At 35.1% G+C, this 15,719-nt stretch overlaps 1 protein-coding gene across 2 annotated transcripts; it reads right to left on the reverse strand.

The window, feature by feature from the left end:
* Positions 1-217: 217 nt before the first annotated feature.
* LOC130647630 (dual adapter for phosphotyrosine and 3-phosphotyrosine and 3-phosphoinositide-like) lies at positions 218-5,953 on the reverse strand. 2 transcript variants are annotated; one of them, XM_057453566.1, is made up of 8 exons: positions 5,805-5,953; positions 5,141-5,397; positions 4,107-4,240; positions 3,603-3,650; positions 3,199-3,261; positions 1,994-2,079; positions 1,683-1,770; positions 218-380 (listed from the first exon to the last, which is right to left on the reverse strand). In XM_057453566.1, exons 1-8 carry the CDS (start codon positions 5,837-5,839, stop codon positions 348-350), a joined length of 744 nt encoding a protein of 247 aa, XP_057309549.1. In that variant the 5' UTR covers positions 5,840-5,953; the 3' UTR covers positions 218-347. The 2 variants fall into 2 exon arrangements, with proteins under 2 accessions (XP_057309549.1, XP_057309550.1); XM_057453567.1 differs by having other exon boundaries at positions 218-1,119.
* Between the last annotated feature and the right edge of the window lie 9,766 nt (positions 5,954-15,719).

Here is a 15,719-nt window from a genome sequence, read left to right on the forward strand (position 1 = left end):
CGTTCAAAATAAATTTTTTCATCAGTCGTTCTGAGGCGCACAGTACAGCTTAGCGGTGCTTCACAGCTCGGTAGGGAGATTGGCACGACCTGCATGCTGAACTAAACCTGGATTTGAAAGAAGTTCGGCAAGGTCCGACATAGACTTAACCAGACCTTTGCTAGGTTGTATACTAAAGATCTTAGCAGTCGGGTATTTTAACAGGAAGGAAAATAAGTAAACGAACAACTATAAGTAACACCTATAAAAATAAAATTTACAAAATATTATATAGCCTAAAATATAAAACTAACTCTGTGGATAAGATGTTTTGCGTTGTCCATGACTTTTTTGCGTTGGGCAGGTAATCATCCATGGTAACCATATTCGTCTCCTGAGCTCTTCAAGATAAACGTCGAAAATATTAAAGAGCTCTCTGGGAATGAGAATGCATGGTAACGAGATTACATTAAATAGAATATCAAATTTTACACAATAAAATAAAATCTTAAGTACGGAAAAAAAACAGCCAGTGTGGTTTGTTTTTAACATGTGTTTGACAGAAAATCTGAGAATTACTTCATTGGAAGAAATTTTCGCGGTAAGGAATAACCGTGATTTTTCTTGTCTCGCGAAATATTAATTTCGAGGATTAGCCTATTTTTTATTTTCAGCGTAAAATTAATTTTAAGGGTTGTTCAAAATAGTAACCGAATCGCTACTCGACGAAAATCTGAAGAAAGCGAACCCGTGGATTTTTCCAACTAGTTGAATTGATTAATTTGCCTTGTATATTATCTGACATACTTTTTTTTCTTAAAACCTAAAAACCATAAAACAAAATAGCATGCACCTGCATCATTTCCCTGTCTTAGAGGGTGGTAAAAATAAAATATTTTTCGTAGAAATTTATTTCGGAAAAATTCGCGAAGATTTCTCCTAATAAAGCGCCTTTTTTTCTTGCACTGATAAATAATATATACACTATACGAAAAACCTATTATAACCGAGATGGATGATCTGTTTAAACTTTTCGTCATTTCACCCTGATTTTTTTCATAGAAAACAACAGGACACGTTTGAGATTGAAGAAGTTCAGGGCACCAACATATTTTATTTGTTGTTCGAAACTTTTTGGTTCTAAAAACAAACAAATTTTTTTTGAATGTCCGAGTTATCCAGCGTCCGAGCTAGAGAGATTCTACTGTACTTTTATTCTAAATACCATAAAATACAGGAAGAAATAAACTGATGCAAACGAAAAAAAAAAGTTACTTAAATATTTATTTCAACGTTTCCTGCTAACCCTGTTCAATGACTTATACACTAAAACTCGCTCGACGTGGTCAAAAAAAGCCAAGCAAGTTTTAAATCAAAAGAACAGCGGTAAATGATCAAGCGGGAGAAGGTGAAAAACAAAAATATTTTTTCGTAATTTTTTTTTTCGCGCTAACCTTTAATTGTGTTAAATGAACAAGCGAGACAAGGAGCAAAAACAAAAATGCATCTTCGTATATTTCATCAGACAAGAAATCAATCGTTTGCACATTCATTTTCAGTTTGATAAACATTCGCGCGATTTAATTTCCAAACCAAAGCTATTTCGCCTAGCATTTAAATTCGCATATTTAAATACGCTTTGCACAAAAAAATAAGACGCGCGAAGGGACGATGAGAAAACACACAAATAACAAAAAACATACCATTTTCCATTGTAAAATGTCTAGCCATTCCTGTTTTTCTGATTGAGTAGCCGCAAACACAAAAAAATGGCGATCAGGCATCTCAATTCTAAAATGAAAAGAAAAGAAAAAAGTGCAAAATATCTCAAATATTTTTATATGCATGTATTTATTTATTTAGATATAAATTTTCTCAATGTACCTAAGAAAATCTCTTGTCGGTCATTGCACAGAACCCGCAATGCATACAAAACACAAATATTTGAATGTGGCCATTTTCAATAAGCCTCGTGACGAGAAGTGATAGACACGAGGCACCACTTTACTCATACCTTATTGTGTGTTCTTTTCCTGTATTAAAATCTTCTTCGATAGTCGTGCATTTGTTCAAATCCAAAGTGCGGATGGGTACTTTATCCTGTTAAAAAAAAGAAGGTCTAGTGAATGGAGGAAAATTTTGCACATCAATGAGAATGAATGAAGAATATTACACATCCATTAACTGGAAGAGAATACGACACATCCAGTAAACGAAGGAGATACCAAATTATTGGATAAGAATTTTAGTCATCCAGTGAATGGAGAATATTACTATTTCAAAATTATGGACCTTCTGTGTGGTTTGCGAAAAGTTTTGCTTTATTAGAAAGGCGAGTCGATACGAAAAAACGATACGAAGTTAATTCAGCTGTCTTCTGATTGTACTTTCTATGCCTCATGCTCGATTATTTAAGAATTCATGAGATACTTTTTGACTAACGTCTATCGTACAGTAACGTTCTAGTACAGTTGACTCCCTCTAATTCGAATTTCTATATTTCGAATATTTCTATAATTCGAATGAGTGTTCAGTCACCGTCATTTTTTTCTAAGAAACTTTTATAAAAAACTTTCTACAATTCGAATTTCTCTAATTCGAAACTTTCTATAATTCGAACAGTTTTTCAGTCCCTTCAGCACGATCCTCTCCCTTATTCGAATCGTAGAAGATTACAGCATTTTTACATCTTTGGTGTCGGCCTGAGAAAAGCACTTAGTGATGTAGCTCGTATTGTCGCAAGAGATGTCTCTCCAATGTAAAGCAATCAAATATTCAACAGTTTTTTCAAAAAAAGTTTCTTTTTTGTGTAAACTATGAAAATAAAGATTGAATAAAACTTGAATTATGTTTTCTTGATTTTAAATTAACGTAATTTCTCTCTGTAATTTGAATTTTAACTCTCAGAAGCTAAACTTTCTACAAAAATTTTTCCCTGTGGGAATTCGAATTAGGGAGAGTCAACTGTATTAAAAAAATCTCGGCAAAGTTCAATAGATACGATTTTAACAAATTAAAGGTGAATTTAAATATAACACTATGCCTATAAACCAATACAAATATTTAAATAAATAAATAAATGAATGAATAAATGAAAACATAATTGAATGAATAAATAAATGAATGAATGAATGAATGAATGAATGCATACATAAATAAATGAATGAATGAATGAATGAGCAAAAAATGGATAAATGAAAGACACAATATTCTACTTACTCCTTTCGTTTTATAATATTTTAATTCATTCTTACAAAGAACAAACCAACGTGCTTTCCAACTCTATGAAGAATAAAACTACACTGTCACATTGTATATAAAATACAACATTGACAAACAAATAGAGGAAGTAACCCTATCAAACATATTTGCTTAATTAGACTTTAAACAAAAGTTAAAAATCATACATCATTGGTCTATACGCAATACCTACTAAAAGATAGAAATTTATGCAATTCCGCGATTTTTTAGAAAATTTCGCACAAATAAAAACCGCCAAAAATTTTTGAAAAACGTTGTTGTTGTTTCAACAATCATATTAAAAAAATAATAAAAACGCAAAAATACAGACCGCGAAATTTAACACTTTTCGTGTTTTTAGAGTACACTCAAAAACATACTACCTTGAATCGACCACCTTGCTTTGTTAGATAACCTTCTTTTGAATTTATCTAAGTAAGAAAAAATAATAATACATTGGACCTTTCATTCACATACCAAAGTTATGTAAAATCCAATCATGCTTAAATGTGTCACCATTTGACTTAACAGGTACATGTTGATATGAATCAAGTAATATGAAATTTACTTGCTTAATTAGCACTCTTTATTGCTTACACTTATAAAACAATTTAAAGCGTTATGCACATTCCTATACAAGCCTAATTGATTAAAACGTTTAGATTGACATTTTGGTAATACGCAAAGGCTTGCACAGTCTCGGTAAATAATCTAAAAAAAAAGGGAGAATGAAGCAATAATAACGATCCTGTAAAATTTACATATTATCCTAGAACTTTATGAAGGCCTATTGAGTTGTTTTTAAAAAATCTATGGTAAATGAGTCAAAATGTTTATACATCTACTGGTTAAATATTTCTGGGAAATTGTGTAGTCCACATACTTACAGAAGCAGGCTGACAGACATCGTCATTCATCGAAGTCGGTCTATCTTTCCATTCAGCATGAACGCGTACGGTTTCATATTTATCTGGTTCTTCTATGTCACGTGGGTAGGGAAACTTTAATATTGTTAGCACACCTAAAAAATATTGCGAATAATAACAATACAAGTTTTGCATCAAATGGCCATGTTTTTGCTTGGCAGAAAACATGGCCAGGTCAGATAAAAAGATCTTGTAAGGTTGTACGACAGTAAGATGGCAATGTGCCTTGGATGTCCCACATTGCATAACACAGGATACCTTCAAAAACATTGCTCATAAAATGCATCTTACTGAAAATATTAACCAAAGCTAAATTCACACTCAAGCTGCAGTTCCCTTTGGATTCTATCCAAACTTACTGCAAGGTTATGGGAGAAAAGAAATGAATTTTGATGTTTAGAAAGAAAGAAAATTATTTCCATTAGCAAAGCAACCTGAAAAACAGAATCATCAAGATGAACAGCTACAATACAATAAACATTTGTACATTTGATGTATAAGACTAGAATATTAATAACACACACTTTTATGGATTTTTCTGCTTGAAATAATTCTTACTGCTATACTTCCTGAAACTGATACTTTCTCAAAAACTGCTAATTGCAATCTTTTATTGTGATATTCAAACACTTACAGAAACAAAATCCCAATCTTACATTGTTCATTTCTTTTTTTTTTTTTTTTTTTTTTTTTAAAAGTGGCTAGCCCAGAAAATCACAAAAACGTATAGTTAGTGGATTGTTTCCACTGGGGGCCACTACAACAAAAAAGAAACAAAAAATGATAAACCTTAGACTGCCTCAGCTCAATCAAACATAGTAACATTTTTATTTTACTTACGTAAGTATTCACATAATGCAGGAGAAGAAAACGCAAAAGAAAGTAAGATCCAAAGCAATAGCAAAGAAAGTTGAGATCAAATCTGAAATTATTAATTCATTTGGAGAAACATTTTCAACCGGTCATTCTAAAGAACTAGTATAGCCGTTACATACCTGATTCGCCACCAATTAACGGTTTATTTTCAAAGTGTTTAACAAACTCTGCTAAACTGTTAAACGTTCCCATCCCAAACGTATAGTAAACACCGTCCCAACCAATCTGGAAGTGCTTTACAGAGTCTGCACAACGACATGATAAGGAATATTCTCCATCGTGAGAGGTGCTTGTTCGTAGTAGGTACGATCCATCCTTTCCATTTTGAATTAAAAGGGCTTCTGCATGGTGACGATTTAAGTTTGGATGAAACCAGCTGTAAAGGTATAAAAACATACAATTAGAACTTATTGGCAGGCTTTTTTAAATCGGAATTGTTGTTACTGAAATATGACATCATAATTTATGCAGCATAATCTAAATAATATTAAAATCAAAGTGTTTTATAAAAAAAATTGTAAGGCTAAAAATTAACACAAGCAGTATTAATTACAATGTAATTTTTAATGAATTATATAATGTATATATATTGTGCAATTTGATATTATACATACTACAGGTTTGGCGGATAGTTTAAAGCACATAGAAAGATAAAGCTATTACAACTGCCTGCTAAATTACATGCTTCAGTACATTAACAGCTTTGGTGTTTTAACTGGCTTTATATGTTTGATGTGCCGTTATGGTGCAAAGATAATAAAAATATGATGTATATATACATACTCTAACTCTTCAACTTCAGCATTTCCTCGTGCCATCTCAAATCACATCATTGCTGTTTGTATCCTCATTATATTCTACACTATAATAAACTGATATTTTCTTTAAAGTTTTATCATTAATACCATGAAACCTAATTTTAGTTTCAGAGAGTTTGTTACATTATTGTTGTATAAACATTTTATAGGCTGCTAATAATGGCATTTTATGTTTGAAAATATGCATGGTGCAATTTGGGACGAGGATAAGCCAAGTGAGATTACTTAGCTGTACGTGAAAGACAATGTGAAAGACAGGAGGGTACCAGAGTACTGGTTTATTTTAGCTTTTATTGTAAGAAAGGAGGATGGGTGGTCTGTTTCACCAGGAGTATAAGAACGTGTTCATTTTTTTGTTGTTTTGATGACATTTGCAGAAAAACATAAAAAAAAAATTTGTTATGTTACGGCGTTCAAAAATTTTCTGCATTGTGGATTAGACATAAAACATCACATGTACTGTTTTTTTCTTGATAATAAAATGAGGTAAAATCAGCAAGTAATATTAGATTTTTTTAACAATCAGAAATGTTGCGTTTTTTTATGAGAAATGAGAAAAAATATATCTTTTGTCATGCACGCATTTTTTTAAAAAGAATTTTTATTTTTAGACTTTGCCACACAACTAATAATCAAAGTTATGTTCTCACTATTCAGATAACAGCACAGGAAATGACACAGAAAACAATTAATATTCCATAGCAAGTTGATATTTTTTACAAATCAAGTGCGGAAGCAGTTAGCTTTGATTTTGATGCATGTTGCCTTGTCTAACTCCTGACTTGTCTTGTTCCCTTGCTTTTCCTGCTCCTACCATGCTTTTGCGAAGATAATTGATTGGACAAAATGGAACACATAGGAACTCAGTCTCTATAGGTTTTAACTAAAAGTGGCATCTACAAATTTTTACTTGATGGACAAAGTTGGAGATAGATTTTTAATTCAGTGACCCCATGTGGGGTCATATTGGCTTTGTACCTGCTGTGAGTATTGCCTCACTTGCCAGCTAGATCTCAGACCTTTGTAATGCCTGGCTTAATAAAACTAGTTAATAATTACAGCCACATTTGTCAGTCCAAATGTAAGGGTTTAAAGACAAGAACTTTGTAGATTTAAAGACCCCACCAACCCTTTCTTTATCATTAGGTAGAACTGTATCCAATTTTCTTGCACTCACAGAATCTCCTTTCTTTTATGTGCTGCCAAACTTAATGGCACTTTCTGAATACAATCAACTCATTCAACCACTTAAACAAGCTTAATAAACTGGTCAAGCCGGTCATTCTTGTATTATTTAATAGGGTAAGATATGACCACACTGACATTGTGATTACTGGTTAATTGTAATTTAGGAGTTTTGTGGCGCCATAGTTTAGTGGTTATAACTCTTGCACTGTGCAGGAGACAGAGGTTCGTTTTCAATATGGGTGAGTGAACGTTACCATAGCCCTGGGTGTTTAGATATTGCAGGGAGTTGTCTTCTGGTAGAGCGTGGACCCTAATTGGGTCTGTGTAGCTCAAATGAGCATTAAATTTTCTGAACTCCCCGTCTAAGCGATGACCCCTCCTGGAAATAATAGACAGGGTATATCCCACGAAATTTGTGAGGCTGGCCATGTAAAATATGCATATCTATCTAGCTAGTCTTCTTGAGTAACAAAACTCTCAAATTGTGCATAAATACAGAAGCACCCCACCAAAAAAAACAGCCAAAATAAACTCTTTGTCGTGATTCTTATTAACGTGTAAACCAGTTAGCCAACAGGTCATAAAAATTAGAACAAACTAATCAAGGAACTTAGGATAAAAAACCTTTGTCTGTCTCAGTCAATTAGTGTCAGTTTCGCTGTTCACGCGGAAACCAGTCTGTGATGTTTAGTCTCGTTTAGCCAAACAAAATATTACTGTCTCGCTTATTCAGGAGATGAGGGGATATTTTCTTTAAAATATTTAAATCTTCAAACGTGTAAGCTTTTGGACAAGTTCATAAGCTCTTTTTTAAGCCTAGTTAAACTGATCTTTTCTTCGAAGATATCAAAATTTAGTTCATCTTATTTGAAAACTTACACGCAAATGAATGTGTTGGTAGAGCAAATGCTTACAATTCAAAACCATCAATTAACCACAAAAAAAATTCTCAAAGCAAGCCCCGAATTAAAATCAACCAAATGAGCACCACAAAGCCATCGTTGTTACATCTTACCCTTCTATATCATACGAGAATTAATTATATTTGTTTGCCTGAATAAAGAACAATCTAAGTAACCAATTAAAATGAGCGCGGTCAGTATCCTGACTGCAAAAAATTCCGTTGCGGCCCAGCTAGGGAGTTCCCGCCTTAACTGTTCCGATTTCCTGGTGGTAAGAAAAATTATGCTTGGTCTTCTGGCTAAAGCGATTTTTATTCTATGCTTTTAAACAACAGGAAAACAAATGTTTCCTGTTCTTTCGAAAGAAATAAACAAACAAAACATTGTTTTAAGCATGGATTTTTAGTTTTGAAAATTTAGTATCAACATCTAATATGTCTGGAATATTTCACAAAGGCAAAAATCCCTGGGAACGAGGGTGTACGATATAATCTCATACATAGTGGACTCTCTATCCCAAACACCCGTCACCTGCAACTTCTCCCAATCTAAACTAATTTTTTTCTTTTTGTTAACTTCAAATATTACAACATGATTTTCCGTCAATCAAACGTTAAACTGGCGTCAGCAACAAATAGAGTGATTTTAAATTTTGATTACAAAAACCAAAGAATTTAAAAACCCAACCTCGTCCTTAACGCTCTTCTATACATTATGATATGCGAACATCAACAGGACATAGTTCAATCACCTAAAATCTTAAACGTCTAAATACGTTATAAACATGAAGTTTGACAAATACGAAATGCATGTGTCTGTCACAAATATACGCTTGCCGTGACGATTTTTAGAATTTCACAATGTTTCTCAAGAATTCGGTAAGTCGTCCACGTATTACTTCCTGAATATAAAGGAGATATAGTATTCAACATGTGTTAGACTTATGTACGTTCCCAAGCCTTGTGGAGATAATGATGTGCTATTCTCCATAAAGCACAAGTGTAGTAGCCTGTAGTAGAGCGTAGTAGAATGTATTTCTTTGTAGTAAAGCGTATTTCTCTGTAGTAGAGTGTAGTAGCCTGTAGTAGCTTGTAGTAGAGTGTAGTAGCTTGTAGTAGAGCGTAGTAGAATGTATTTCTCTGTAGTAAAGCGTATTTCTCTGTAGTAGAGTGTAGTAGCGTGTAGTAGAGCGTAGTAGCGTGTAGTAGAGCGTAGTAGAATGTATTTCTCTGTAGTAAAGCGTATTTTTCTGTAGTAGAGTGTAGTAGCCTGTAGTAACTTGTAGTAGAGTGTAGTAGCGTGTAGTAGAGCGTAGTAGAATGTATTTCTCTGTAGTAAAGCGTATTTCTCTGTAGTAGAGTGTAGTAGCGTGTAGTAGAGCGTAGTAGCGTGTAGTAGAGCGTAGTAGAATGTATTTCTCTGTAGTAAAGCGTATTTTTCTGTAGTAGAGTGTAGTAGCCTGTAGTAACTTGTAGTAGAGTGTAGTAGCGTGTAGTAGAGCGTAGTAGAATGTATTTCTCTGTAGTAAAGCGTATTTCTCTGTAGTAGAGTGTAGTAGCGTGTAGTAGAGCGTAGTAGCGTGTAGTAGAGCGTAGTAGAATGTATTTCTCTGTAGTAAAGCGTATTTCTCTGTAGTAGAGTGTAGTAACCTGTAGTAGCCTGTAGTAGAGTGTAGTAGCGTGTAGTAGAGCGTAGTAGAATGTATTTCTCTGTAGTAAAGCGTATTTCTCTGTAGTAGAGTGTAGTAGCGTGTAGTAGAGCGTAGTAGCGTTTAGTAAAGCGTAGTAGAATGTATTTTTCTGTAGTAAAGCGTATTTCTCTGTAGTAGAGTGTAGTAGCGTGTAGTAGCTTGTAGTAGAGTGTAGTAGAGCGTATTTCTCTGTAGTAGAGCGTATTTCTCTGTAGTAAAGCGAATTTCTCTGTAGTAGAGTGTAGTAGCGTGTAGTAGAGCGTAGTAGAGCGTATTTCTCTGTAGTAGAGTGTAGTAGCCTGTAGTAGCTTGTAGTAGAGTGTAGTAGCGTGTAGTAGAGCGTAGTAGAATGTATTTCTCTGTAGTAAAGCGTATTTCTCTGTAGTAGAGTGTAGTAGCGTGTAGTAGCTTGTAGTAGAGTGTAGTAGCGTGTAGTAGAGCGAAGTAGAATGTATTTCTCTGTAGTAAAGCGTATTTCTCTGTAGTAGAGTGTAGTAGCGTGTAGTAGAGCGTAGTAGCGTGTAGTAGAGCGTAGTAGAATGTATTTCTCTGTAGTAAAGCGTATTTCTCTGTAGTAGAGTGTAGTAGCCTGTAGTAGCCTGTAGTAGAGTGTAGTAGCGTGTAGTAGAGCATAGCAGAATGTATTTCTCTGTAGTAAAGCCTATTTCTCTGTAGTAGAGTGTAGTAGCGTGTAGTAGAGCGTAGTAGCGTGTAGTAGAGCGTAGTAGAATGTATTTCTCTGTAGTAAAGCGTATTTCTATATAGTAGAGTGTAGTAGCCTGTAGTAGCTTGTAGTAGAATGTAGTAGCGTGTAGTAGAGCGTAGTAGAATGTATTTCTCTGTAGTAAAGCGAATTTCCCTGTAGTAGAGTGTAGTAGCGTGTAGTAGAGCGTAGTAGCGTGTAGTAGAGCGAAGTAGAATGTATTTCTCTGTAGTAAAGCGTATTTCTCTGTAGTAGAGTGTAGTAGCTTGTAGTAGAGTGTAGTAGCGTGTAGTAGAGCGTAGTAGAATGTATTTCTCTGTAGTAAAGCGTATTTCTCTGTAGTAGAGTGTAGTAGCGTGTAGTAGCTTGTAGTAGAGTGTAGTAGAGCGTATTTCTCTGTAGTAGAGCATATTTCTCTGTAGTAAAGCGAATTTCTCTGTAGTAGAGTGTAGTAGCGTGTAGTAGAGCGTAGTAGAGCGTATTTCTCTGTAGTAGAGTGTAGTAGCCTGTAGTAGCTTGTAGTAGAGTGTAGTAGCGTGTAGTAGAGCGTAGTAGAATGTATTTCTCTGTAGTAAAGCGTATTTCTCTGTAGTAGAGTTTAGTAGCGTGTAGTAGAGCGTAGTAGCGTGTAGTAGAGCGTAGTAAAATGTATTTCTCTGTAGTAAAGCGTATTTCTCTGTAGTAGAGTGTAGTAGCGTGTAGTAGCGTGTAGTAGAGTGTAGTAGAGCGTATTTCTCTGTAGTAGAGCGTATTTCTCTGTAGTAAAGCGAATTTCTCTGTAGTAGAGTGTAGTAGCGTGTAGTAGAGCGTAGTAGAGCGTATTTCTCTGTAGTAGAGTGTAGTAGCCTGTAGTAGCTTGTAGTAGAGTGTAGTAGCGTGTAGTAGAGCGTGGTAGAATGTATTTCTCTGTGAGTAAAGCGTATTTCTCTGTAGTAGAGTTTAGTAGCGTGTAGTAGAGCGTAGTAGCGTGTAGTAGAGCGTAGTAAAATGTATTTCTCTGTAGTAAAGCGTATTTCTCTGTAGTAGAGTGTAGTAGCCTGTAGTAGCTTGTAGTAGAGTGTAGTAGCGTGTAGTAGAGCGTAGTAGAATGTATTTCTCTGTAGTAAAGCGTATTTCTCTGTAGTAGAGTGTAGTAGCGTGTAGTGGCTTGTAGTAGAGTGTAGTAGAGCGTATTTCTCTGTAGTAAAGCGTATTTCTCTGTAGTAGAGCGTACTAGCTTGTAGTAGAGTGTGGTAGCTTGTAGTAGAGTGTAGTAGCCTGTAGTAGAGCGTAGTAGAATGTATTTCTCTGTAGTAAAGCGTATTTCTCTGTAGTGGAGTGTAGTAGCCTGTAGTAGAGCGTAGTGGCTTGTAGTACAGTGTAGTAGCTTGTAGTAGAATGTAGTAGCCTGTAGTAGAGCGTAGTAGAATGTATTTCTCTGTAGTAAAGCGTATTTTTCTGTAGTAGAGTGTAGTAGCCTGTAGTAGAGTGTATTTCTCTGTAGTAAAGAGGCGTTCATAATGGTCTCGCACTATATACAAACGAAAAATTATCGTGACATCTTCGCACAAAGAGATTCTTATCAGTACATCACTTGTAGTTGGTAGATAAGCATGGGATGATGGCCGATTCGCCAGTGGTCATCATAATATCAGAGACAAAGAAACAAATTTAGCAGACACGCCTAAATATTCATTTTCAATTTCACATCCTGTGTTTTACTGCGCTTACCCAACGAGTTCGAAATACCCTCAATGCTCAATGAACAAATACAACTGGTAAACGAGACGGAAGACAACCCATTTATCCCAGATGCCGGAGGAAATGATTGATGCGGCTCCCTTAGAGACGATCGTAGACGAGGACGAAGAAGGCAATAGTGATATTGAGATCGATTAGTGTTTGTTTCTATTATACTTTTAGAAATATATGTTGTGTTTATTAAAATTGTTGTTTTTATTTTTTAGCACACTAAGACTTTTGCATAATTTTATAAGTCCCCTCCCATTTAACCCCCCGCCACGCCCCTCCCAAATAAGCCCCGTCCCCCAAAACCCATTTTGACAAATAAGCCCCCAGGGGCCTAATCGATCATTAACGGTAGACGTAATAGATCTTTCACGGTTGCGCAAAGCATTCTGGGTAATCACTATGACAAAATACAACACCGCTGCTAGCAGGGATGCGAAGTTTATGTGTGGTGGCGTGGTTTTTCTGTTTATACAAGTTAATTTTTAATCAATTCTTATATATTTTACACAAAAAAATTAATTAAAAAAGCTAAAAAGTTAAATCAAGTGAGCTTGATGGCTTCGGTTAAAGATATTAAATGTTTGCAGAATTTTTTAGAACTTTCTATGGCTGAACTTCAATTTTTCCTTTCCCAGCGTGGGCTTCCAACATCTGGATCACATGGAACGTTGGCTGTAAGAGCTCTGATTGCTCATGAGCAAAAAGTAGAAGTAAAACCCACTGCTGAACATACAATTTGCTTCTGCGTAACATGCGAAAAGACATTTGATTCAAACGAAGAGCTGACTTGGAATGTTTGGAAGGGTAAGTCGGTTTAAAATAACTGAAACAAATACCCTTTTTGGTTGGTTCGTTTTTAACGTAATTTCGAACGTTTTCTTCTCCCTTTAAAATTTGAACTGTACATTCTAATTTAAGTAGTTGTGGATTAAAATTTGCCATACACTCAATTATAGTCAGTCAGGGAAATCCTCTTAATTAAGCTGTACAGCTTAATTTGGATGTCAGCTTAATTAGGATGTATCATACAGTCTAATTAGGCGTTCTACAGCTTAATTAAGATGTACAAAACTTTGATCGTCGAAAACACACATTTAACTTAATTTTAGCATCTATCTAACTCAATAAATCCAATATTTACGTGCATATAAACATCTCCAATACATTAGTTTTTTCGTAGCACCCCGGAGATCCGCTAAATTTGAAGTTTTAAAAATGTCCGCTTAAATAGGCTGTATCACGTGACGTGCATCCTAACTAGGATGCGGTACGCGGTTTTTTTCAGGTTGCTGCCATTATGAATTCGAACAAGTTAAAATGAAACTACATGACCGGCGCGTTATTTGACGCCGGGCTCGCGATTTCTAACATTCTTTATCCATATCTTTTGAACCCGGGGTGCTGGAGATACCATTCTTTTTTTATAATGTAGTGGTCAAACTGATGATGAAAGAGCTGCGGCGGTGATTCTGCTAAAATTTACATTTTTCGAGAAATTGGGGAAAAACTTTTTCTACCTCCTAATTTAGATGTATGTCACCTAATTAAGCTGTATGATACATCCTAATTAAGCTGACATCCAAATTAAGCTGTACAGCTTAATTAAGAGGATTTCCCTGACTGATAGTGCCATATTTTTCCTGCGCGCGCAGAAATTGAGGTAACTTTTCTGATTAGTTTGTTTACATTTTTACCTCCATTTCTGCGTGCGCATCGGGCATTACATAATCACTTAGATGCGTGCGCAAGTAAATATCAGGGCTGTGATTCCATGTATTGGTATTCCATCTAATCATGTGCAAATTTTGATTGTTGTTTTAAAGATGAGAATAGATTTCAGCTATAAAATTGCTACTGACCGGTTTTGATTCTGCCCTGTAAAATACAAAGCCATTTGTCAGGGGCACAGACCTCACAAGCTCGGTCTGTACTTTTGAGCCAGGCTTTGTATTTCACAGTACGTTATCAAAACCGGTCAGTATTTATTTATTAATGATTAGGCGGACGTCACAAATATTTGGTGTTAGAGTCACCCGACTGACCCTAATTTTTGATCGAAATTTTTGATATACTGAGTCGGAAAAACTAAAATGACAAAAAATATTATACGCTTGTTGTCTCTCCACAGCAATTGCAGCGATTGTTGTGATTCGCTTTAAAATGTGAAAAGTGTTCACGCGGAAACTGCCGGAGGTGCCAAAGTTATCATTAAACATCGGCGATTTAATGGCGCGCGTTAATGGCTGGATGGTTGGATAAAATTTTTCGAAATTTCGCCGATCTACCGACCGACTTTATTTTTGGTGCTCAAATGACTCTAACACCAGATATTTGTGACGTCCGCCTTATGTAATTTGGATGCCAGCTATCGTTCAAAGTGTTTCCACTCTTTGAAGGCTTGAAATGCATAAAGAACTGTCAATTCTGAATTCCAGCTTGTATTAAGGCTTTCGGTGGTAAAGTAGCTGTATATTTATTTTTACTATAAAGCCAATGTTTAGCTAGCTACTAATAAAAAGCCTGTAATTAGTAAGTTAAAAAGAACACCCACTGTGCTGAATGATAAAAGATAAATGGGCTGTGGTATTTCTTTTGAATAAACTTCATTTCTTTTATTCTGAACTTCTGGTAACCAATTAAACCGGGGCTATGGTAACATTCAGATTTACTCACCCATGTTGAACTCCGTCAAGAGGAATCGAGCCCCGGTCAGAGTACGAGAGCTATAACCACTAATCTACGGCCCCACAAGTAACCTCGAGATTTCCTCCTTTACACAAACCAGGGTTTCAAATAACCTGAAAAATACTTAAACTTGAAGTATAGACCTATATTCTGAAATTTTAAAAGTAAATCTCAATTATTACGATACACAACATTACTAGAATATATCATTGGCTATCGGTTGTCTTTTCAGAAATGGAAAAGGATGCAGCCTGAAAGGAAAGCTGAAATATTGAGGTATCAGAAAATATCTATAAAAATAATTCGATGGCTCAAAAGGTTTGACTCACTGATGGTATGACAATACTGGGATCTATTAAAGATTAAAATTGAAGAGGCGTCCAGGGCCTCAATCTTGACAGTCCCACCAGTGAATCAGAATTAGAGATCAAGACTATCACTGTATAACATATGCACATTTTACCAGGAATTCCATGAAAAAAACAACACGCATGAATCTATATTGGAGAATTTGCGCATCCAATTTTTTAATTTTTAGTATTCACTTATTAAATGGTTTAAAAGTGTTAAATATATTAACACAATGTTTTGTCGGTAGAAGTAACCTATAGCAAATATATACTGCAGGAATACATGACAAAGGGAGGGCTATGTCGTACGATGTTGTATTCACTGCAATCATCTACTATTTCGTTTGCCGTGTCAATCGGCCCCTCAACATGGCCGCAGATTATCTTTTCACAGCAGGTTATATTTTCTCGTAACGATTGTGTTCCTTACTAAAGGACATTCTTTTTTAAACTCTAATTCCATTTCAATCTTTTGCTCCATACAATTCTTTTTTTCGTGGGCAAGATGCATGTGCATTGATGTTTTAAAACAGATGATCATTCCAATTTATTTTAAAAAAAATTATAATTTGTTAGGATTTGTGCATTTAATGTTTACAAAATCAAGATTTTTAATTTTAAAAATGTTACC

This window comes from Hydractinia symbiolongicarpus, chromosome 6, assembly GCF_029227915.1.
Source record: "Hydractinia symbiolongicarpus strain clone_291-10 chromosome 6, HSymV2.1, whole genome shotgun sequence".
Lineage (NCBI taxonomy): Eukaryota > Metazoa > Cnidaria > Hydrozoa > Anthoathecata > Hydractiniidae > Hydractinia > Hydractinia symbiolongicarpus.

Bases quoted from the DNA above. Each gene is read 5' to 3' on its own strand.
- LOC130647630 (XM_057453566.1), bottom strand. From the start codon at position 5,839: ATGGCACGAGGAAATGCTGAAGTTGAAGAGTTAGA. The intron at 3,262-3,602 runs GTAGTATGTTTT...TATTCTTCATAG, and splicing joins AGCAAGGTGGTCGATTCAAG to AGTTGGAAAGCACGTTGGTT. The intron at 1,771-1,993 runs GTATGAGTAAAG...TTTTCATTTTAG, and splicing joins GGAAAAGAACACACAATAAG to AATTGAGATGCCTGATCGCC.